This window comes from Pocillopora damicornis, chromosome 8 (genome assembly GCF_964200805.1).
Source record: "Pocillopora damicornis chromosome 8, jaPocDami1.2, whole genome shotgun sequence".
Lineage (NCBI taxonomy): Eukaryota > Metazoa > Cnidaria > Anthozoa > Scleractinia > Pocilloporidae > Pocillopora > Pocillopora damicornis.
Window position 1 is genome coordinate 255,001 of NC_142677.1, and position 23,999 is coordinate 278,999.

The following is a 23,999-nucleotide window of genomic DNA, read 5'->3' on the forward strand; positions in this document are numbered from 1 at the left end:
GGAGAGGGATGTACAATTTCATTCTGTACTAACCTATTACAGCTACCAGCGTGGTGCAAACAGGAAGTTGGGAAAAAAAAACATAATGCAAAGATGAAATGCAGTAATTTGGTCTTATTTAAGACTCAAAATCAAGTGATTGACACTATCATTGAAGTTTCTGTTTGGTACTAAATATTTCGAGACGACCCTCCTTTAGAGACGAAATTCTAACTTAAAACATAAATTAAATTCATTTTGTAATTGATGTCTTCCTTATCTTTGCCTTCCTTGCTGCTTTAGGTCCCTCATAAGATTATTTTATGAGTTATGATTATTTTATGAGAATGATGAAAACACTAAGAAAAACTGAGATCGATGGATACCTGTTTAACCCTCAATCGAATTTTTTTTCCTTTCTTTTAATAAGCTCTAAAACGCTTGCAAAAATTTACAACAAAACGGCGAACTCATGAAAACAAAATTTTTTCAATAACAGACGTTTTCCTTGTTAATGAGTATTGACACCATGTAAACAATACAATTTACCGAAATGAATAAATTAAGAAAGATATTTTGGTAAAAAACGGATATAAGGTAGAAATTCACTTTCACTTTCCCCCGATATGAAAATTTGAACTTTTTGCCGTGGAATAGAATAAATAGAATAAATACGAACCGATGCTATTTATTCTATTCCGTGCAATGACTGTGGTCACGAGTATATCGGACAGACCAAACGTCAGTTTGGTACACGTTTGAAAGAGCATCAAAAAGTGGTCTTCTTTTGCGAAAAAGAAAATTCATTTTTGTCGAAGCATACATGCCTAAACAACCATACAATTGGGTGGGATAAGTCTACAATTATCATCACTAATCGACGTTACCACCAGCGCCTTTGTTTGGAAGCCTGGCATATCAACTCCGCCCACGCTCTTTTAAATCGTGATGATGGCGGTTTACTTCCTGACGCCTATTTACACCTCGTTATAGTGTAGAGGATTAACGACATATCGCCTGGTAAAATCATATACTACTGTCACCGACGTAACCTACTTAAAACTGACATATTGGATTACAGGAAACGACCATTGAACATATTTAATTTTGCTTAAATTATCCGTTAATTATCCGAGTTGTCTTCCGCAGACGATTTAAAGCTACCTTTTCTATTTTTCCTTTTCAGTGTCGGTATTAAATCATCCATAAAGGCCGGAGCTGACCAGGACAAGTCCACAGTCACTGCATGCCCTGCCCATTCTCTCAGGGACAATTGTCTTGGTTTGTGATGCATTCGTAAAGCTCTGTTCATGAATCAATTAAGTTAGAAATAAACAAATTAAATAGAAGGAACAAGACAAAGCATAAAAACGAAAACAAGTAAAGATTAAAAATTTTACGCAAATGAGGTAGTTTCTGCTTCATCCATGTGTTCCTTACGATCATAATCCTCTCTTTCCTTCAGCCTATTCCGGTTTCTGTCAATCACTCAACATATCCTTCAGTCTTTCTCTGTCTGTTTCTTATCCTATCGTAACTGTTTTTCCTAGTAAATAAAAATCTCACCTTGGCAAGTTATACCACCGCCGGTAAATTTAGGTTTACACATACGCTGATATGAACCCACCATATTGGCGCATTCCCCGTTAGACGAACAACTGTGTTTTTCCAGAGCACATTCGTCAATATCTGCAAAAAGATCCATGCGAAAAAATAAAGATAACAAAATTTAATTACTTTTGCGGTTAGTTGGTTTCTAAATCATTCATGTTTCAACCATTTTCTACCCTTGAGCAAGGTGTGTCGCTTGAGTAGGACATTTTGTGCTGATTCCCTATTCTTTACAATCAGTCGGTACCCTTGTTATTGCATGCCTGTTGGCTTTTCTAGTTAAAAACATGCCTTGGCATGTTTTACCAACACCTGTAAATCCAGGTTTACATGCGCATCCGTGTGAACCCATAACATTAAGAAAGTTGCCATCACAGGAATAATCGTCTTTGGCTAAGGCGCATTCGTCAAAATCTATTCAAGATCCACGAAAACGAAAGAAGTATGAAATTCCGTATAATCTAATTAATCCTTTCTCTTCCGAAAGCCCGTCTCCCTCTGCATTCAAATCACCCGGTCAGGTCCTCCAGAATTACATCTAATTGATCTCAGCACGAAACTTACAACATTATTCGTTTAGTTTCTGTTCTTGCCCTAATATCAGTTATCCAGAATTTACAATATCACAAAAATATTTCATTTGTACTATCTCAAAGCATCCATTATTCATTTATTTTCTCATCTTGCTCAATAATCCATTTTTTTGGATTTGCCGCGTCACGACAATGTTCCATTGATATCATTCCTCATCAAGAGAACATCAAGAGAGTATCAATTGAATATCAACAGTTGATATTCTCTTGCTCCTCATATCATCTTGGATGAGATCATTCATTTAATAAGATTACATTTAACTTTATTTGCTCCAACTTAGGGGATTTTAATTCCTTTGACAACTTTTAACGTTCCTCGTGAGATCAGATGTGGAACAAATCTCACGGTACTTGCTCCTTGCCATGTTATCGGAGGGTCGAATTTCACTGATGTAAAGGCTTACCTTGGCAGTTTTTCCCATCTTTAGTAAATCCATGCCTACATGTGCACTGATATGACCCCACAACGTTAGTGCAGTCCCCGTAAAAGGAACAATCGTCATTATTTATGATACATTCGTAAAGATCTATCCATACAACGAAGCAAAGGATATATAAAAGTTAATAAAGTATAAAAAGGATAAAAAATGTAATACATTGGAGGTGGCATCTGCTGTATCCGTGATAGTCCGCCACCTTCCGGCTACTCAGTTCTTTCTCACGAAGCTCCTTTTGTTCTCTCTCTCTCTCTCTCTCTCTCTCTCTCTCTCTCTCTCTCTCTCTCTCTCTCAGGTCTGTTTCAGTGTTCGTCAATCTCGCTACATGGCCATCAGGACCAGTTTTTTAAAGGACAGATAAAGGGCATTGCTATACAACGGATAAATCGTTATCCAGACGATAAGTAATAACGAAACCTACTGCGCTACACGTCGGATAGCAATTTATCCAGTAGATAGTGTTATCATCCCTTTAAAAAAACCAGGCTGAACGTCTCTGTCTGTGTCTCCCTCTATCGTTACTGTTTGTCTAATTGAATAAGAATCATAAGGGGCTAAAAGGCAAGCCATAGCCATGTGAACAGCTCGTCTCCGATACAGAACTATTTTTTTAATTGGCCATCTCGAATCTATGGATTAAAAAATGGTAAAGTACTTCCAAATATTCGATTTTTTTAAATTCACTTTTGGCAATTCTACCATTCAAATAGTGCGTATACCATTCAAAATGAAAATTACTCAGAATTACTAGAACTGAACAAAATGCGAGCTCGAAAGAGGCCGACAAACATGTGGAATTTATTCAATCCGTCTTCTGTTATCATTCCCAAATAACAGCCGTGACTAAAAAAAATTGGAACTTGGTTACATATCACATGATAAGATAAATTTATCACATGATGGTAAATTTAAGAAGGTCTGTTAATTTTTAAAATGTTACATGAATTTTTCTCGGCCCCTTCTTTTACTTGAAACCACACTGATTAAATGTATTTGACACTTCTCTTCCAAGCTAATGCTAAAATCTAACTACATTGGTATGAGAACGTTATATCTGGTATTGTTCAGGTCTCAACTTTCTAAATAATAATTATAGCAACCGCTGTAGAAAAGGTTTCTGAAATACCGCAGATGGAACTTCGCTCTGCGAAAGGCACCAAGGATCCTCGATCCGTCCTTTTCAATCTTCTTTGATATATGTTCTCTTATACAATTATACTTACAGAAAATGCATCCCTCTTGACTTAACTCGTTATAACTCAGACTGACTGATAAACTCTGATTCTCTCTCTGATCGACTCTAATTTACTTTGAGTTAATCTGGTGGGCTGACTTTTAACTTAATAGTACGCGCTTTACATTCACTTTCGGCAGGCATGAGTAGGCATGCTGGCCAAGTGATCTTCGAAGATTACGCTCTAGCCTTCAAAACAGCAACACACGCCTATTTTCACCCTCTCCCCCATGACATTTTAATAATCTTTATACATATATTTCTTCTCTCAATTTGACTCTAACTTGATCTTGTTAAATCAAATTAAAACTTTGATCTCCATAAATAAACCTTCGACCTTCCAAATCTCAGATTTAGTTCAATGCTGAATTTCAGTTTAAAGGGTACAAAGCATAAACGTCCGCACATGTCTCACCATGGTTATTATTCTCGGTAGAACCAACCAGGTCATGCGCATACCAAATTTGGAACTGTTGGCCAACAGATACAACCAAGGGCATGGGGAAAAAAATTAAACACAAGCGTGGGAGAGTTGACATCAGCACCATCAAGTTGGTAAGTATACAGTTTGCTTTCGGCGTTACTTTTCACGAACTCACGAGTGGAAGAACAGTTTTGTTGCTGTATGTTATCACTGTCATCAGGTTATAATTTCCGTATTTTGACCGTAAGCATCCCCATTTGGTCGGTGAGCGATAAGTGTCGCATGTAATGGAGCCACTTGTATGTACGAGTTTGAAAGTGTAGACTTGACCGGCTTCTCGGATATCAAAAGTTTCGTGGTCGTCATTTTTTGTCCCAAAACAGACAGGATCGAGGTTGACCTTTTTCCAGTTATCTGTTAAAAAGTTTTGCAGGTTTCAAAGAAAGCCTCAGGTTTTTGTGTCTTGGAAATGGTAACGCAAAATAAATTGATTTATTTGAGGAAAGTAATTAAAGAATAACTGTGTGTTCAAACCACACTATTCACTCACATTTGTTTGTGTTTTGGGTTAAAGATCAAGATATACCTGAGCAAAAGTGCCTAGCTTTGCACTTTTATATAAAATAAATGTTACCTTAAATGTTACAGCCGCCGTCAGAGGAACAATCGTGTTTGCTCGATGTACACTCATCAGTATCTACACACGAGTTACAAGAGACGGAGAAGTAAGATGTATAAGCCCACAACATTAACACAACTGCCATCAGAGGAACACTTCTCCTTGCCTAAGACGCATTCGTCAACATCTATTCAAGATTAAAGGAAGATGAAAAAAACCATATTCCTTATTTTGAAATAGATCTTTTCATCTAAAGTGCATCTCCATCGTATTAATCAATTATTTCTGTCAGTTTTTCCCAATTTCAACTATTGGCTTTAAGTACGAAACTTATACTTTTATTTGTTTCATTTCTGTTCTTGTCCTTGCATCAAATATCTACAGTTGACAACATGAGGCAGTTTTCCCTTCATATCACCCATTCCTATTCGGATATTCTCTTACGTTCTCGTTTTTCTTTAAGATCTATTACCTATGATTTATCACATTACGACAGCAATACTTTGATATCACCTCTCCGTTATTGCTGCAGAAGAACACCTTATAACGACGTCTCCAGTTGTCGCAACCCTGGAGTTTCAATCCATCTGACAACTTCTAGCATTTGAGAGAGCACATACTGAACAAATCTAACTTGCCCCTTGCCTTATGGCGGAGATATCCTTTGATGCAGATATTAAGGCTGTATTGATTAAACAGATGAGGATTCAAAACTTTCCTTGCTGAGAGGCCATTTTATTTGCAGCTTTATTGCGTAACTTTAACTATGAACCTGGGTGATAAAGACCTGCTATCGCGAGGAGTTTCCTTTCTCACCTATTTGGCAAAGCTCTCCTTCATATCCGTCAGAACAAATACAGCGGTAACCATGACTACCAAACCCCGCTTGACATGTGGAGTTACTAACACGGATTGCTCTCACAGGAATTCTAAAATGTGATAGATGAATCAAGTAATTAGATAGATAAAGCCTAGATTAGTAAATAAATAGACTGAGTATTTAGAGAGATAAATAATAAAGTGGTAAATAAAAAAACAAGGAGGTTCAACTTAAAACAGAGGTTTCTCGCTCGCGGAACGATCACCCTGGTAAAATTGATATTGTTATTTACTTACAATAATTTCTCTGTATAAAAAGTCGTTACTAAATTCGAAGTAACTGGGAGAGACCTGCAAATGATTTCTGTTGCTTAGCTCGCATGTGAATGTTCCATCTCCCAGCGGACCATAGTTATAGGACACACAGTTTGGTTCAAAGTAGCATTTCAACTCGCAGATATCCTTGTCCTTTGCTCGTTCACTTCTTATGACTTGATTTGTTAAGATCTTGTTTTTCGTTCCTGCTTTGAACTGAATCACTCGGCAATCATCTAAGGGTTTGGCAAGAAATGAAGAAGCCAATGAAGAAGCCAATGAGAAAATGACATTAAACGGGGCATAAGCTTGAAGGCAGCCGACATTCTAAGTCTTATCCAATATTAGTTTAAAGTTGTTCCATAAATGTCAGGGAAACTACATAATTAACTCTTGATTTGCCGCTCGACGAAAAGTGGGCAGTTTTGCAATAACGTGCTATCGTGCAATATCCCATTTCTGCCATTTTTACTTTGAGAATTCGAAATTTCACATTATCACTCGGAATAGATTTAAATTTAACTTAATGAGTTTTTTCACACACTTACTTTCTTCTTTTTTTTGCACCATTAACACAAGGATATGAATCTGATCACGAATAAAACAGTTATAATAGATTAAAGTGTAAGCGATGCCAGCTTTTGGCAGGAGTCACTTACCTCCATACACCAGTACACCAAAACGAAAAATCCATATAAAAGTTAGGACCTTACTCTTTGAAGGATCACCTACGGCTAGTGAGAACAGTATCATATTGTCGTTAGTGAGAACACCTTTCAGCTAGCTATAGCGAGCTAAATGAAACGCTGGTCTCTCTTGTAAATGCAACAAGACCTAATATTTCAACACTCAAAACAATACAGCGAATTGCAGAATCATAAAAGAGGAAAATGATTATTAATATAAGCGGCAGATGAGAGACCAGCACGCTTCGCAGTTATAGGATTTTATTTTTTAACATTTGCGAATACGTCACTTGAATAATCACATGACTTAACTTAATTTGAAAACAAAACATCGAGTCTTAAGAATTACAGAGAAACTGTAGGAGAAAAAAAAACTTAAATGCGTGATGTTAGCCTTTGTAAAAAACTAATTAACCGTTTTCCGAAGAATGCCTGACGCAAGAAGGTTTTCGGTGTTACCAATTTGATGTTTGCATTAAATGAAGTTGAAAATCTGTCAAGCGCGTTCCACTGCAGATTACTTTATTGAAGGATCAAGATAAAAAAGGTTGGACCGCTTCAAAAAGCTCCACGACAAAGACGTGCGAGAAAGCATGCACATTTATTTTAATTTTAAGAAAATACTTGAAACAGAGAACATGCTGAACAGCGATAGATTTAATTTTGTGGAAATGAAAATTGAAAAGACCATCAACAATTTTTTAAGCTATAATATTTCAAGTGATAAACCCAAACTTGAACACCTTTGCCTCTAAATAACCAAATTCAAATAAGAAGGAGGGTAAAATTGAATATAATTGAAGTGAATCCACTTGATATCAATCACATAGAAAATTCTCAATGTGGATTGGGTTGGCGATCCGCTTACATCGCTCAAGTTTGCACCTGACGTTTGTTTACCTCAAGAGTAATAATTTTTTCTCATCTTAACTCATATATATGGCCTTGGTGTCATGAAAGAGGCTGATGTCCTGCCTCGTAAAAAAGGAAAAAATAGATGAAATACCACAATGTCAAAGGAAACAATTGCATTGACAGTATATCACAAGAACACCCCGTCGACAATGCTTTAAAGCTAAAATTTTATGTGCCAGCCGCCCCACAGAAAAAAAGCAGTGTCTTTGGTTACCGAAATTATTCAAGGCTAATTTTTGCAGGATGGGTAAACGGTTTGATAATCGTTTCTGTCACGAACGTACCGCCATCCCGTCACGTATCTTCAAGACGCGACAAACACATATAACAACTACCGTAGGACACTTTTCTTAACTGTTTAAACCAACGGGTACCCCAATCAGCTCTTACTGCCAATCAAAATTTCTGTAAGTTCAGTCGTTTATTTATTGAAGATAAAATTAAATACAAGCTATTCAAAGTGCGATTTCTGGCCTCAAATCTACTCTAAGGATAATGAAAAACAGAAACACGGCATAAAATGAAACTCGACAGTTATTCGAGCTATCTTAAAGAAAAGCTGATATAAGAGATTGTCATTTATCGAAGTTTTTAAGAGCTCCGGGGAGCTAAAGTTAATTTTCAATTCATTTTCATTGAAAGAAAGCAAATTCATAAGCATCAGCCGCAGGGAAAGTAATTGTTGTGAAATATTTAACAATGATGCAATAGGCGTGCGTTGAATGTAAGCTGGTGAATAGCTAAGGAGGCACTTCATTACTACACTAGGTAATATTATGGCAAATCTCGACTCTTAGTATTGCTTTTTTTTCTGTTTTTTTCGTCATTACATACTTGCATTATTACATGAAATTATCTACTACGTTTCCATATCGATGTCGAAGCTCGCTGCATTTGTCAATATAGGGACCCTATAACCAATCAGCTTACTTATCGTACCAACTGAACAGACCATTCATTAAGGACCTAGTGAAGCCATATCACATCTACCGTGCTTTCTTTATGAACTAAACACCACATGCTCTCCGATTGTTTGCCGGCTGTGATTCAGCAAAGTGCAGACGTACGGCTGAAGTCACCTGTAGTTGCCGCAACCGTTTAACCGTGTCAATGGTACAGAGCATAAACGTCTGCGCATGTCTTACCACCGTTATTATACTCAGTATAATCAACCAAGTCATGCGCATACCATAATTGGAACTGCTGACCAACCAATACAACCAGTGGGGTGGGGAGGAGCTTAAACTCCAGTGTTGCGGAGTTGAAATCGGCACCGTCGAGTTGGTAAGTATAGTATGTGTTGTCGTTGCCTTTCAAGAACTCAGCAAGCGGAAGAACTGTTTTGTTGCTGTATGTTATCACCGTCATTAGGTTGTGATTTCCGTAACTTGGAGATGAGCATCCCCACTTTGTTGAAGTTGTTGAAGTGATGCATGTCACGGAGCCACTTGTATGGACAAGTTTAAATGTGTAGATTTGACCGGCTTCTTGGATATGAAAAGTTCCGTGGTCGTCATCTTTTGTCCCAAAACAGACAGGATCGAGGTTGACCTTTTTCCAGTTATCTGTTAAATAGTTTGTCAGGTTTCAAAGAAAGCCTTAGGTTTTCGTGTCTTAGAAATGGCAACCCAAAATAAATTGATTTGTTTGAGGAAAGTAATTAAAGAATAACTGTGGTTATGTTCAAACCGCACTATTCGCTCACATTTGTTTGTGTTTTGGGTTAAAGATCAAGATATACCTGAGCAAAAGTGCCGTCCATCTCCAAGGTGTCCAGACTGACAGCTGCAGTCGAATGATCCAGCGGTGTTTGTACAATCGGCTGCAAAGTGACAGTCATGGCTTCCATCGCTACACTCGTCGATATCTAAGTAGTAATTGAATATAAGACTAATCAAGGTGTAGGGAAATTATCAGAAGAGGTGGGGTTGTTTTTTTTGGCGTTTCCCAGAATCTACTGAAAAGTGTAACGTGCTGAGGTTGTGAATTCACAGGTTTGCCAGAAGTTCGGCATCATTCTGTATATTTTAGTTATGCTTAAAAAAGCAATTTTGCTAACTATGATGTGGAGGCAGCTTTCTCCGTTACATTAACATGTACAGACTGACCTGTTTTAGCAGTAATTTCAACTGACCTTGCGAATCACATCAGTTATTTCTGTCTTGCAAGACTGGTGAAGAGGTTAATCAAAAGCTTTGCACTTTTATACAAAATAAATTTTACCATCGCCAGTAAATCCAGGTTTGCAAGAGCACTAATATCAACCCACGACATTAACACAGTTGCCGTCAGAGGAACAATCGTGTTTGCTCGATGTACAAAAAACCCGTAATATTCCTTATAGTGAAATAGATCTTTTTCATCTAAAATGCATCTCCATCGTATTAATCTATTATTTCTGTCAGTTATTCCAAAATTTCAAGTATTTGCTTTCAGCACGAAATTAAACTTATACTTTTATTCGTTTCATTTGTGTTCTCGCCCTTGCATCAAATATTCAACAGTTGACAACATGAAGGAAGTTTTCCCTTCATATCACCCTTTCTTATTCCGATATTCTCTTAGTTTCTAGTTTTTCTGTAAGCTCCATTATCTAGGATTTTCACGACAGCAATACTTTGATATCACCCCTTTAATGCTCTAGCATTTGAGAGAGCACGTACTGAACAAACCTGACTTGCCCCTTACCCTGTGACGGACATATCCTTTGATGCAGATATTAAGGCTGTATTGATTAGACAGATGAGGATTCAAAACTCTCCTTGCTGAGAGGCTACTTTATTTGCAGCTTTATTGTGTAACTTCAACTATGAACCTGAGAGATGAAGACCTGTTATGGTGAGGAGTTTCCTTTCTCACCTATTTGGCAAAGCTCTCCTTCATATCCGTCAGAACAAATACAGCGGTAACCATGACTACCAAACCCTGCTTGACATGTAGAGTTACTAACACACGGATTGCTCTCACAGGAATTCTGAAATGCAAAAGATGAATCAAGTAATTAGATAGATAAAGCTTAGATAAGTAAATAAATAGACTGAGTATTTAGAGAGATAAATAATTGAGTGGGTAATTATGAATAAATAAACAAGGAGGTTCAAATTGAACCAGAAATTTCTCGTTCGCGGAACGATCACCCTGGTAAAATTGATATTGTTATTTACTTACAATGATTGCTCTGTATAAAGAGCCGTTCCTATATTCGAAGTAACTGGGAGAGACTTGCAAATGAGTTCTGTTATTTAGCTCGCATGTGAATGTTCCATCCCCCAGCGGACCATAGTTATAGGACACACAGTTTGGTTCAAAGTAGCATTTGAACTCGCAGATATCCTTGTCCTTTACTTTTTCACTTCTTATGACGTGTTTTGTTAAGATCTTGTTTTTCGTTCCTGCTTTGAACTGAATCACTCGGCAATCGTCTAAGATATTGGCAAGAAATAAATAAGCCAATGAAAAAGCCAATGAGAAAATGAAATCAAACAGCACACAAGCCTAAAGGAAGCCGACAACCTAAGTCTTATCGCAATATTAGTTTAAAGTTGTTCCATAAATGTCAGGGAAACTATATAATTAACTCTTGATTTGCCGCTCGACAAAAAAGAAAAAACTACGAATATTTGCTACGCTCTTTCATCCTCGAAAGAAAGGCAGGTGATAAGCCTTTCCTCTCTATTCGTTAGGTGAGTGACTTAGCTAAATAGCCTGCAAACTTGAATTATCCATGCATCATATTCACCTTACCATAAAAGTTGCTTTTTCGGACCATAATTTTTTTATTTACCCATTACATTGAAGAATAAGATTGATGTTCGCCATTATAATTCTAAATAGGATCTAGTTTTAAAATGAGGGGGTGGGTTTCTAGGGAAACTGTGACGCTGCCTCGGTGGGGGTAGAACTCAATAACCGTTAGCGCTTCGCTTTGGAACGTCAGCTTTAGAAATTCTTCACGATAGCAAATCTATACTATTACTCCTTTAGCTTTCAAGGTCTTCATCAGTGTCTTTTTCAGTTCCATTTATTAGGTAATAATTGGACATCAGCAACTCAAATATTGTGGACAAATCATATATATAGACCAATGTCGCCTTCAATCCGCAATAATTTTACCCACAGATCTTCTCTCCACGTCTGCGTTTCCTTTACGCCCAACTAAGATCACGGCATTGTAAACCGGGCAGTTTTGCAATAACGTGCTATCGTGCAATATCCCATTTCTGCCATTTTTACTTTGAGAATTCGAAATTTCACATTATCACTCGGAATAGATTTAAAGTTAACTTAATGAGCTTTCTATTTTCATACACTTACTTTCTTCTTCCTTTTGTACCATTAACACAAGGATATGAATCTGATCACGAATAAAACAGTTATAATGGATGAAAGTGTCAGCGATGCCAGCTTTTGGCAGGAGTCACTTACCTCCATACACCAGTACACCAAAACGAAAAATCCATAGAAAAGTTAGGACCTTACTCATTGAAGGATCACCAACAACTGGTGAGAACAGTATCATATTGTCGTTAGTGAAAACACCTTTCAGCTAGCTATAGCGAGCTAAATGAAACGCTGGTCTCTCTTGTAAATGCAACGAGACCTAATATTTCAACACTCAAAACAATACAGCGAATTGCAGAATCATAAAAGAGGAAAATGATTATTAATGTAAGCAGCAGATGTGTGACCAGCACACTTCGCAGTTATAGGATTTTATTTTTTAACATTTGCGAATACGTCACTAAAATAATCACATGGCTTAACTTAAATTGAAAACAAAACATCGAGTCTTAAGAATTACAGGAAAACTGTAGGAGAAAAAAAAAATAACTTAAATGCGTGATGTTAGCCTTTGTAGATAACTAATTAACCGTTTGCCGAAGATTGCCTAACGCAAGACGTTTTTCAGTGTCACCACTTTGATGTATGCGTTAAATGAAGTTGAAAATCTGTCGAGCGCGTTCAACTGCAGATTAATTTATTGAAGGATCAAAATAAAAAAAGGTTGGACCGCTTCAAAAAGCTCCACGACAAAGACGTGCGAGAAAGCATGCACATTTATTTTAATTTAAGGAAATACTTGAAACAGAGAACATGCTGAACAGTGATAGATTTATTTTTGTGGAAATGAAAATTGAAAAGACCATCAACACTTTTTTAAGCTAAAATATTTCAAGTGATAATTAATTAAAAAAGAATTCTTCAACGATAAGATGAAAGCTTAAGGAAATACTTGAAACAGAGAACATACTGAACAGCGATAAATTTAATTTTGTGGAAATGAAAATTGAAAAGACCATCAACACTTTTTTAAGCTAAGATATTTCAAGTGATAAACCCAAACTTGAACACCTTTGCCTCTAAATAACCAAATTCAAATAAGAAGGAGGGTAAAATTGAATATAATTAAAGTGAATCCACTTGATATCAATCACATAGAAAATTCTCAATGTAGATTAGGTTGGTGATACGCTTACATGGCTCAAGTTTGCACCTGACGTTTTGTTTACCTCAAGAGTACTCATTTTTTTTCTCATCTTAACTCAAATATATCGCCTTGGTGTCATGAAAGAGACTGATGTCCTGCCTCGTTAAAAGCGAAGAAAAAAAAATGCCACAAAAGCAAACTTAAGGAAACAATTGCATTGGCAATATATTACAAGGACACTCCGTCGACACTGTTTTAAAGCTGAAATTAAATGTGCCAGCCGCCCACAAAAAAAAGCAGTGTCTTTGGTTACCAAAATTATTCAGGGCTAATTTTTGTAGGATGGTTAAACGGTTTAATAATCTTTTCTGTCACAAACGTACCGCCATTCCGTCTTGTATCTTTAAAATGCAACAAACGCATATTGCAGCTACCGTAGTACACTTTTCTTAACTGTTTAAACCAACGGGGTACCCCAATCAGCTCTTACTGCCAATCAAAATTTCCGTAAGTTCAGTTATTTATTTACTGAAGAAAAAAATTAAATACAAGCTATTGAAAGTGCGATTTCTGGACTCAAACCACTGTAAAGATGATGAAAAACAGAAACAAGGCATAAAATGAAACTCGACAGTTTTAAATTTAAGCTATCTTAAAGAAGAGCTGATAAAAGAGATTGTCATTTATTGAAGTTTTTTATGAGCTCTGGGACGCTAAAGTTTATTTTCAATTCATTTTCATTGAAAGAAAGCAAATTCATAAGCATCAGCCGCAGGGAAAATAACTGTTGTGAAATATTTAACAATAATGCCGTAAGCTCGCGTTGAATGTGAGTTAGTGAATAGCTAAGGAGGCACTTCATTACTACACTAGGTAATATTATGGCAAATCTCGACTCTTAGTGTTGCTTTTTTTTTTCTGTTTTTTCTTTTCGTCATTACATACTTGCATTACTACATGAAATTATCTACTACGTTTCCATATCGATGTCGAAGCTTGCTGAATTTGTCAATATAGGGACCTTGTAACCAATCAGCTTACTTATCATACCAACTGAACGGACCATTTATTAAAGACCTGGTGATTGAAGTCATATCACATCTACCGTGCCTTCTTTATGAACTAAATACCACCCGCTCTCCGATTGTTTGCCGGCTGTGATTCAGCAAAGTGCCGACGTACGACTGAAGTCATCTGTAGTTGCCGCAACCGTTTAACCGTCTCAATGGTACAGAGCATAAACGTCTGCGCATGTCTTACCATCGTTATTATCCTCTGTAAAATTAACCAAGTCATGCGCATACCATAATTGGAACTGCTGACCAACCAATACAACCAGTGGGGTGGGGAGGAGCTTGAAGACTAGTGTTGCGGAGTTGACATCAGCACCATCAAGTTGGTAAGTATACAGTTTGTTTTCGGCGTTACTTTTCACGAACTCAGCAAGTGGAAGAACAGTTTTGTTGCTGTATGTTATCACTGTCATCAGGTTATAATTTCCGTATTCTGGCCGTAAGCATCCCCATTTGGTCGGTGAGCGATAACTGTCGCATGTAACGGAGCCATTTGTATGGACAAGTTTGAAAGTGTAGACTTGACCGGCTTCTCGGATATCAAAAGTTCCGTGGTCGTCATTTTTTGTCCCAAAGCAGACAGGATCGATGTTGACCTTTTTCCAGTTATCTGTTAAAAAGTTTTGCAGGTTTCAAAGAAAGCCTTAGGTTTTCGTGTCTTGGAAATGGTAACGCAAAATAAATTGATTTGTTTGAGGAAAGTAATTAAAGAATAACTGTGGTTATATTCAAACCACACTATTCACTCACATTTGTTTGTGTTTTGGGTTAAAGATCAAGATATACCTGAGCAAAAGTGCCGTCCATCTCCAAGATGTCCAGACTGACAGCTGCAGTCGAATGATCCAGCGGTGTTTGTACAATCGGCCGCAAAGTGACAGTCATGACTTCCATCGTTACACTCATCGATATCTAAGTAGAAATGGAATATGAGACTAATCAAGGTGTAGGGAAATTATCAGAAGAGGTGGGGTTGTTTTTTTGGCGTTTCCCAGAATCTATTGAAAAGTGTAATGTGTTGAGGTCGCGGATTCACAGGTTTGCCAGAAGTTCGGCATCATTCTGTATATTTTAAATATGCTTAAAGCAGCAATTTTGCTGACTATGATGTGGAGGTAGTCTCCTCAGATACATAAACATGTAAAGACTTACCATTTTTTAGCAGTAATTTTAAGAACAATTGACCCTGCGAATTGCATCAGTTATTTCTGTCTTACAAGACTGATGAAGAGAGTAATCGATAGCTTTGCACTTTTATATAAAATAAATGTTACCTTGGCAAATTTTACCATCGCCAGTAAATCCAGATTCGCAAGAGCACTGATATGAACCCACGACATTAACACAGTCGCCGTCAGAGGAACAATCGTGTTTGCTTGATGTACACTCATCAGTATCTACACACGAGTTACAAGAGACGGAAAAGTTAGACGCATGAGCCCATAACATTAACACAACTGCCATCAGAGGAACACTTCTCCTTGCCTTAGACATATTCGTCAATATCTATTCAAGATTAAAGGAAGACGAAAAAAAACCATAATATTCCTTATTTTGAAATAGATCTTTTTTATCTAAAGTTCATCTCGATCGTATTAATCAATTATTTCTGTCAGTTATTCCAAAATTCCACTGAACTATTTGCTTTCAGCACGAAACTTATACTCTTATTCGTTTCATTTCTGTTCTTGCTCTTGCATCAAATATCCATAGTTGACAACATGAAGGCAGTTTTCCCTTCGTATCACCCTTTCTTATTCTGATATTCTCTTTCTTTCTCGTTTTTCTGTAATCTCTATTATCTAGGATTTATCACATCACGACAGCAATACTTTAATATCACCTCTCGGTTAATGCTGCAGAAGAACATCCTATAACGACGTCTCCAGTTGTCTCAACCTTGGGGTTTCAATCCTTCTAACAACCTCTAGCATTTTAGGGAGCCCATACATAACAAATCTAACTTGCCCCTTACCCTATGACGGAGATATCCTTTAATGCAGATATTAAGGCTGTATTGATTAAAAAGATGAGGATTCAAAACTCTCCCTTCTGAGAGGCTACTTTATTTGCAGCTTTATTGTGTAACTTTAACTATGAACCTGGGAGATGAAGACCTGCCATGACGAGGAGTTTCCTTTCTCACCTATTTGGCAAAGCTCTCCTTCATATCCGTCAGAACAAATACAGCGGTAACCATGACTACCAAACCCCGCCTGACATGTAGAGTTACTAACACACGGATTGCTCTCACAGGAATTCTAAAATGCAAAAGATGAATCAAGTAATGAGATAGATAAAGCTTAGATAAGTAAATAAATAGACTGAGTATTTAGAGGGATAAATAATAAAGTGGTAAATAAATAAACGAGGAGGATCAACTTGAAACAGAGGTTTCTCGTTCGCGGAACGATCACCCTGGTAAAATTGATATTGTCATTTACTTACAATGATTGCTCTGTATAAAAAGTCGTTCCTATATTCGAAGTAACTGGGAGAGACTTGCAAATGAGTTCTGTTACTTAGCTCGCATGTGAATGTTCCATCTCCCAGCGGACCATAGTTATAGGACACACAGTTTGGTTCAAAGTAGCATTTAAACTCGCAGATATCCTTGTCCTTTGCTTGTTCACTTCTTATGACGTGTTTTGTTAAGATCTTGTTTTTCGCTCTTGCTTTGAACTGAATCACTCGGCAATCATCTAAGGGTTTGACAAGAAATAAATGAGCCAATGAAGAAGCCAATTAGAAATGAAATCAAACAGCACACAAGCTTAAAGGAAGCCGATAACCTAAGTCTTATCGCAATATTTGTTGAAAGTTGTTCCATAAATGCCAGGGAAACTACATAATTAATTCTTGATTTGCCGCTCGACCAAAAAAAAAAAAAGCCACGAATATTTGGTACGCTCTTTCATCCTCGAAAGAAAGGCAGGTGATAAACCTTTCCTCTCTTTTCGTTAGGTGAGTGACTTAGCTAAATAGCCTGCAAACTTGAATTCAAGGCATCATATTCATCTTACCAGAAAAGTTGCTTTTTCGGACCATCATTTTTTTATTTACCAATTACATTGAAGAATAGGATTGATTTTCACCATTATGATTCTAAATAAGATCTGGTTTTCAAATGAGGGGGTAGGTTTCTAAGGAAACTGTGACGCTGCCTCGATGGGGGTAGAACTCAATAACCTTTAGCGCTTCGCTCTGAAACGTCAGCTTTAGAAATTCTTCACGATAGCAAATCTATACTATTACACCTTTAGCTTTCAAGGTCCTCATCAATGTGTTTTTCCGTTTCAGTTTTCATTTCATAATAATTGGACATCAGCAACCCAAAAATTGTTAACAGATCATGTTTGGACAAATGTCGACTTGAATCCGCAATAATTTTACCAAAAGATCTTCTCTCCACGTCCACGTTTCCTTTACGCCCAACTAAGATCACGGCATTGTAAACAGGGTGGCTTTGCAATAACGTGCTACGTGCAATATCCCATTTCTGCCATTTTTACTTTGAGAATTCGAAATTTCACATTATCACTCGGAATAGATTTAAAGTTAACTTAATGAGTTTTCTCTTTTCATACACTTACTTTCTTCTTTTTTTTGTACCATAACACAAGGATATGAATCTGATCAGGAATAAAACAGTTATAATAGATTAAAGTGTAAACGATGCCAGCTTTTGGCAGGAGTCACTTACCTCCATACACCAGTTCACCAAAACGAAAAATCCATATTAAAGTTAGGACCTTACTCATTGAAGGATCACCAACGGCTGGTGAGAACAGTATCATATTGTCGTTAGTGAGAACACCCTTCAGCTAGCTATAGGGAGCTAAATGAAACGCTGGTCTCTCTTGTAAATGCAACGAGACCTTATATTTCAACACTCAAAACAATACAGCGAATTGCAGAATCATAAAAGAGGAAAATGATTATTAATGTAAGCGGCAGATGTGAGACCAGCACGCTTCGCAGTTATAGGATTTTATTTTTTAACATTTGCGAATACGTCACTTGAATAATCACATGGCTTAACTTAAATTGAAAACAAAACATCGAGTCTTAAGAATTACAGAAAAACTGTAGGAGAGAAAAAATAACTTAAATGCGTGATGTTTGCCTTTGTAAATAACTAATTAACCGCTTGCCGAAGATTGCCTAACGCAAAACGTTTTTCAGTGTTTCCACTTTGATGTATGGGTTAAATGAAGTTGAAAATCTGTCGAGCGCGTTCAACTGCAGATCAATTCATTGAAGGATCAAAATAAAAAAAGGTTGGACCGCTTCAAAAAGCTCCGCGACAAAGACGTGCATGCACATTTATTTTAATTTTAAGGAAATACTTGAAACAGAGAACATGCTGAACAGTGATAGATTTATTTTTGTGGAAATGAAAATTGAAAAGACCATCAACACTTTTTTAAGCTATAATATTTTAAGTGATAAACCCAAACTTGAACACCTACGCCTCTAAATAACCAAATTCAAATAAGAAGGAGGGTAAAATTGAATATAATTAAAGTGAATCTACTTGATATCAATCACATAGAAAATTCTCAATGTAGATTAGGCTGGTGATACACTTACAAGGCTCAAGTTTGCACCTGACGTTTGTTTACCTCAAGAGTACTCATTTTTTTTCTCATCTTAACTCAAATATATCGCCTTGGTGTCAAGAAAGAGGCTGATTTCCTGCCTTGTAAAAAGCGAAAAAAAAAAATACCACAAAAGAAAAGGAAACAATTGTATTGGCAATATATTACAAGGACACCCCGTCGACACTGTTTTAAAGCTGAAATTAAATGTGCCAGCCGCCCACAAAAAAAAGCAGTGTCTTTGGTTACCGAAATTATTCAGGGCTAATTTTTGTAGGATGGTTAAACGGTTTAATAATCTTTTCTGCCACAAACGTACCGCCATTCCGTCACGTATCTTTAAGACGCAACAAACGCATATTGCAGCTACCGTAGGACACTTGTCTTAACTGTTTAAACCAACGGGGTACCCCAATCAGCTCTTACTGCCAATCAAAATTTCCGTAAGTTCAGTTGTTTATTTATTGAAGATAAAATTAAATACAAGCTATTTCTGGACCCAAATCCACTGTAAAGATGATGAAAAACAGAAACACGGCATAAAATGAAACTCGACAGTTTTAAATTTAAGCTATCTTAAAGAAGAGCTGATAAAAGAGATTGTCATTTATTGAAGTTTTTATGAGCTCTGGGGCACTAAAGTTTATTTTCAATTCATTTTCATTGAAAGAAAGTAAATTCATAAGCATCAGCCGCAGGGAAAATAACTGTTCTGAAAAATAGACAAAACAGAAACACGGCATAAAATTAAACTCGACAGTTTTAAATTTAAGCTATCTTAAAGAAGAGCTGATAAAAGAGATTGTCATTTATTGAAGTTTTTATGAGCTCTGGGGCACTCAAGTTTATTTTCAATTCATTTTCATTGAAAGAAAGCAAATTCATAAGCATCAGCCGCAGGGAAAGTAATTGTTGTGAAATATTTAACAATAATGCAGTAGGCCCACGTTGAATGTGAGCTGGTGAATAGCTAAGCAGGCACTTCATTACTACTCTAGGTAATATTATGGCAAATCTCGATTCTTAATATTGCTTTTTTTTCTGTTTTTTCTTTTCGTCATTACATACTTGCATTATTACATGAAATAATCTACTACGTTTCCATATCGATGTCGAAGCTCGCTGAATTTGTCAATATAGGACCCTATAACCAATCAGCTTACTTATCGTACCAACTGAACGGACCATTCATTAAGGACCTAGTGATTGAAGCCATATCACATCTACCGTGCCTTCTTTATGAACTAAATAATAGCCACTCTCCGACTGTTTGCCGGCTGTGATTCAGCAAAGTGCAGACGTACGGCTGAAGTCATCTGTAGTCGCCGCAACTGTTTAACCGTGTAAATTGTACAGAGCATAAACGTCTGCGCATGTCTTACCACCGTTATTATACTCAGCATAATCAACCAAGTCATGCGCATACCATAATTGAAACTGCTGACCGACCAATACAACCAGTGGGGTGGGGAGGAGCTTGAACACTAGTGTTGCGGAGTTGAAATCGGCACCGTCGAGTTGGTAAGTATAGTATGTGTTGTCGTTGCCTTTCAAGAACTCAGCAAGCGGAAGAACTGTTTTGTTGCTGTATGTTATCACCGTCATTAGGTTGTGATTTCTGTAACTTGGAGATGAGCATCCCCACTTTGTTGAAGTTGTTGAAGTGATGCATGTCACGGAGCCACTTGTATGGACAAGTTTAAATGTGTAGATTTGACCGGCTTCTTGGATATGAAAAGTTCCGTAGTCGTCATCTTTTGTCCCAAAACAGACAGGATCGAGGTTGACCTTTTTCCAGTTATCTGTTAAAAAGTTTGTCAGGTCTTATAGAAAGCCTTAGGTTTTCGTGTCTTAGAAATGGTAACGCAAAATAAATTCAGTGATTTGTTTTAGGAAAGTAATTAAAGAATAACTGTGGTTATGTTCAAACCACACTATTCACTCACATTTGTTTGTGTTTTGGGTTAAAGATTAAGACATACCTGAGCAAAAGTGCCGTCCATCTCCAAGGTGTCCAGACTGACAGCTGCAGTCGAATGATCCAGCGGTGTTTGTACAATCGGCCGCAAAGTGACAGTCATGGCTTCCATCGTTACACTCATCGATATCTAAGTAGTAATTGAATATAAGACTAATCAAGGTGTAGGGAAATTATCAGAAGAGGTGGGGTTGCTTTTTTTGGCGTTTCCCAGAATCTACTGAAAAGTGTAATTTGCTGAGGTGGTAAATTCACAGGTTTGCCAGAAGTTCGGCATCGTTCTGTGTATTTGAAATATGCTTAAAAAAGCAATTTTGCTGATTATGATGTGGAGGCAGCCTTCTCTGTTTCATTAACATTAAGACTGACCCTTTTTTAGCAGTAATTTTACGACAATTGACCCTGCGAATCACATCAGTTATTTCTGTCTTGCAAGACTGGTGAAGAGGTTAATCAAAAGCTTTGCACTTTTATACAAAATAAATTTTACCATCGCCAGTAAATCCAGGCTTGCAAGAGCACTAATATGAACCCACGACATTAACACAGTTGCCGTCAGAGGAACAATCGTGTTTGCTCGATGTACAAAAAAACCCGTAATATTCCTTATAGTGAAATAGATCTTTTTCATCTAAAGTGCATCTCCATCGTATTAATCTATTATTTCTGTCAGTTATTCCAAAATTTCAAGTATTTGCTTTCAGCACGAAATTAAACTTATACTTTTATTCGTTTCATTTGTGTTCTCGCCCTTGCATCAAATATTCAACAGTTGACAACATGAAGGAAGTTTTCCCTCCATATCACCCTTTCTTATTCCGATATTCTCTTACTTTCTCGTTTTTCTGTAAGCTCCATTATCTAGGATTTTCACGACAGCAATACTTTGATATCACCCCTCGGTTAATGCTCAGCATTTGAGAGAGCACGTACTGAACAAACCTAACTTGCCCCTTACCCTGTGACGGAGATATCCTTTGATGCAGATATTAAGGCTGTATTGATTAGACAGATGATGATTCAAAACTCTCCTTGATGAGAGGCTACTTTATTTGCAGCTTTATTGTGTAACTTCAACTATGAACCTGAGAGATAAAGACCTGCTATGGCGAGGAGTTTCCTTTCTCACCTATTTGGCAAAGCTCTCCTTCATATCCGTCAGAACAAATACAGCGGTAACCATGACTACCAAACCCTGCTTGACAAGTAGAGTTACTAACACGCGGATTGCTCTCACAGGAATTCTCAAATGCAATACATGAATCAAGTAATTAGACAGATAAAGCTTAGATAAGTAAATAAATAAACTGAGTATTTAGAGAGAAAAATAATTAAGTGGGTAATTATAAATAAATAAACAAGGAGGTTCAACTTGAACCAGAAATTTCTCGCTCGCGGAACGATCACCCTGGTAAAATTGATATTGTTAGTTACTTACAATGATTGCTGTGTACAAAGAGCCGTTCCTATATTCGAAGTAACTGGGAGAGACTTGCAAATGAGTTCTGTTATTTAGCTCGCATGTAAATGTTCCATCTCCCAGCGGATCATAGTTATAGGACACACAGTTTGGTTCAAAGTAGCATTTCAACTCGCAGATATCCTTGTCCTTTGCTTGTTCACTTCTTATGACGTGTTTTGTTAAGATCTTGTTTTTCGTTCCTGCTTTGAACTGAATCACTCGGCAATCATCTAAAGCTTTGGCAAGAAATGAAGAATTCAATGAAGAATTCAATGAGAAAATGAAATCAAACAGCACACAAGCTTTATGGAAGCCGACAACCTAAGTCTTATCGCAATATTTGTTGAAAGTTGTTCCATAAATGCCAGGGAAACTACATAATTAATTCTTGATTTGCCGCTCGACCAAAAAAAAAAAACCACGAATATTTGCTACGCTCTTTCATCCTCGAAAGAAAGGCAGGTGATAAGCCTTTCCTCTCTTTTCGTTAGGTGAGTGACTTAGCTAAATAGCCTGCAAACTTGAATTCAAGGCATCATATTCATCTTACCAGAAAAGTTGCTTTTTCGGACAATCATTTTTTTACTTACCAATTACATTGAAGAATAGGATTAATGTTCACCATTATGATTCTAAATAGGATCTGGTTTTCAAATGAGGGGGTAGGTTTCTAAGGAAACTGTGACGCTGCCTCGATGGGGGTGGAACTCAATAACCTTTAGCGCTTCGCTCTGAAACGTCAGCTTTAGAAATTCTTCACGATAGCAAATCTATACTATCACTCCTTTAGCTTTCAAGGTCCACATCAATGTGTTTTTCCGTTTCAGTTTTCATTTCATAATAATTGGACATCAGCAACCCAAAAATTGTTAACAGATCATGTTTGGACAAATGTCGACTTAAATCCGCAATAATTTTACCAAAAGATCTCTCCACGTCCACGTTTCCTTTACGCCCAACTAAGATCACGGCATTGTAAACAGGGTAGTTTTGCAATAACGTGCTATCGTGCAATATCCCATTTCTGCCATATTTACTTTGAGAATTCGAAATTTCACATCATCACTCGGAATAGATTTAAAGTTAACTTGATGAGTTTTCTCTTTTCACACACTTACTTTCTTCTTCCTTTTGTACCATAACACAAGAATATGAATCTGATCAGGAATAAAACAGTTATAATAGATTAAAGTGTAAGCGATGCCAGCTTTTGGCAGGAGTCACTTACCTCCATACACCAGTACACCAAAACGAAAAATCCATATTAAAGTTAGGACCTTACTCATTGAAGGATCACCAACGGCTGGTGAGAACAGTATCATATTGTCGTTAGTGAGAACACCCTTCAGCTAGCTATAGCGAGCTAAATGAAACGCTGCTCTCTCTTTTAAATGCAACGAGACCTAATATTTCAACACTCAAAACAATACAGCGAATTGCAGAATCATAAAAAAGGAAAATGAATATTAATGTAAGCGGCAGATGTGAGACCAGCACACTTCGCAGTTATAGGATTTTATTTTTTAACATTTGCGAATACGTCAGTTGAATAATCTCATGGCTTAACTTAATTTGAAAACAGAACATCGAGTCTTAAGAATTACAGAAAAACTTTAGGAGAAAAAAAAAATTAAATGCGTGATGTTAGCCTTTGTAAGTAACCAATTAACCGTTTTCCGAAGATTGCCTAACGCAAGACGTTTTTTAGTGTTACCAATTTGATGTATGCGTTAAATGAAGTTGAAAATCTGTCGAGCGCGTTCAGCTGAAGATTAATTTATTGAAGGGTCAAAATAAAAAAAGGTTGGACCGCTTCAAAAAGCTC

General features: G+C 37.0%; 5 protein-coding genes across 8 annotated transcripts in view; all 5 read right to left on the bottom strand.

Annotated features, from left to right (window-relative positions):
* Window positions 1–3,417, bottom strand: part of LOC149040805 (uncharacterized) — a 9,978-nt gene extending 6,561 nt beyond the window's left edge. For 2 of the 4 annotated variants that reach the window (XM_089180689.1, XM_089180687.1), the window contains exons 1-3: window positions 1,607–2,162; window positions 1,420–1,525; window positions 1–1,283 (exon numbers count right to left, since the gene is read on the bottom strand). The exon at window positions 1–1,283 is cut by the window's left edge. The gene's annotated coding sequence lies outside the window, so the exon portion shown is untranslated. Of the gene's footprint in view, window positions 1,284–1,379; window positions 1,526–1,606; window positions 2,163–2,587 lie in introns of those variants that run through there. The other 2 variants (XM_089180688.1, XM_089180690.1) reach the window with 2 other exon arrangements.
* A 1,031-nt stretch (window positions 3,418–4,448) lies between these two features.
* Window positions 4,449–6,784, bottom strand: LOC149040806 (uncharacterized). Its single transcript, XM_089214640.1, has 5 exons — window positions 6,691–6,784; window positions 6,068–6,086; window positions 5,714–5,826; window positions 4,913–4,975; window positions 4,449–4,692 (listed from the first exon to the last, which is right to left on the bottom strand). The coding sequence occupies exons 1-4, from the start codon at window positions 6,782–6,784 to the stop codon at window positions 4,914–4,916; spliced, it is 288 nt and encodes a 95-aa protein (XP_089070766.1). The 3' UTR covers window positions 4,449–4,692; window position 4,913.
* A 1,250-nt stretch (window positions 6,785–8,034) lies between these two features.
* Window positions 8,035–12,063, bottom strand: LOC149040807 (uncharacterized). Its single transcript, XM_089214641.1, has 5 exons — window positions 12,058–12,063; window positions 10,801–11,127; window positions 10,492–10,606; window positions 9,374–9,499; window positions 8,035–9,197 (listed from the first exon to the last, which is right to left on the bottom strand). Exons 1-5 carry the CDS (start codon window positions 12,061–12,063, stop codon window positions 8,740–8,742), a joined length of 1,032 nt encoding a protein of 343 aa, XP_089070767.1. The 3' UTR covers window positions 8,035–8,739.
* On the bottom strand, window positions 10,995–19,414 carry LOC149040808 (uncharacterized). The gene is made up of 6 exons (XM_089180695.1): window positions 17,837–19,414; window positions 16,582–16,835; window positions 16,280–16,394; window positions 15,408–15,530; window positions 14,920–15,045; window positions 10,995–14,743 (listed from the first exon to the last, which is right to left on the bottom strand). The coding sequence occupies exons 1-6, from the start codon at window positions 17,928–17,930 to the stop codon at window positions 14,283–14,285; spliced, it is 1,173 nt and encodes a 390-aa protein (XP_089036821.1). The 5' UTR covers window positions 17,931–19,414; the 3' UTR covers window positions 10,995–14,282.
* Window positions 19,415–19,524: 110 nt separating this feature from the next.
* LOC149040809 (uncharacterized) lies at window positions 19,525–23,496 on the bottom strand. The gene is made up of 6 exons (XM_089214642.1): window positions 23,403–23,496; window positions 23,293–23,331; window positions 22,151–22,410; window positions 21,842–21,956; window positions 20,717–20,842; window positions 19,525–20,536 (listed from the first exon to the last, which is right to left on the bottom strand). The coding sequence occupies exons 1-6, from the start codon at window positions 23,494–23,496 to the stop codon at window positions 20,070–20,072; spliced, it is 1,101 nt and encodes a 366-aa protein (XP_089070768.1). The 3' UTR covers window positions 19,525–20,069.
* Window positions 23,497–23,999: the final 503 nt, after the last annotated feature.

Excerpts from the sequence above, each read along its gene's own strand:
- LOC149040806 (XM_089214640.1), bottom strand. The coding sequence starts at position 6,784 with ATGATACTGTTCTCACTAGCCGTAGGTGATCCTTCAAAGAGTAAGGTC. Across the intron at positions 4,976-5,713 it reads AGGAGAGCTTTGCCAAATAG|ATACTGATGAGTGTACATCG; the intron begins GTGAGAAAGGAA and ends ACTCGTGTGTAG.
- LOC149040807 (XM_089214641.1), bottom strand. Across the intron at positions 9,500-10,491 it reads AGGAGAGCTTTGCCAAATAG|ATATCGACGAGTGTAGCGAT; the intron begins GTGAGAAAGGAA and ends ATTACTACTTAG. Across the intron at positions 9,198-9,373 it reads TGGACGGCACTTTTGCTCAG|ATAACTGGAAAAAGGTCAAC; the intron begins GTATATCTTGAT and ends ACTATTTAACAG.
- LOC149040808 (XM_089180695.1), bottom strand. The coding sequence starts at position 17,930 with ATGATACTGTTCTCACCAGCCGTTGGTGATCCTTCAATGAGTAAGGTC. Across the intron at positions 16,836-17,836 it reads TGGTGAACTGGTGTATGGAG|ATGATTGCCGAGTGATTCAG; the intron begins GTAAGTGACTCC and ends TCAAACCCTTAG. Across the intron at positions 15,046-15,407 it reads CGATGGTAAAATTTGCCAAG|ATATCGATGAGTGTAACGAT; the intron begins GTAACATTTATT and ends ATTTCTACTTAG.
- LOC149040809 (XM_089214642.1), bottom strand. The coding sequence starts at position 23,496 with ATGATACTGTTCTCACCAGCCGTTGGTGATCCTTCAATGAGTAAGGTC. Across the intron at positions 23,332-23,402 it reads TGGTGTACTGGTGTATGGAG|ATTCATATTCTTGTGTTATG; the intron begins GTAAGTGACTCC and ends ATTCCTGATCAG. Across the intron at positions 20,843-21,841 it reads AGGAGAGCTTTGCCAAATAG|ATATCGATGAGTGTAACGAT; the intron begins GTGAGAAAGGAA and ends ATTACTACTTAG.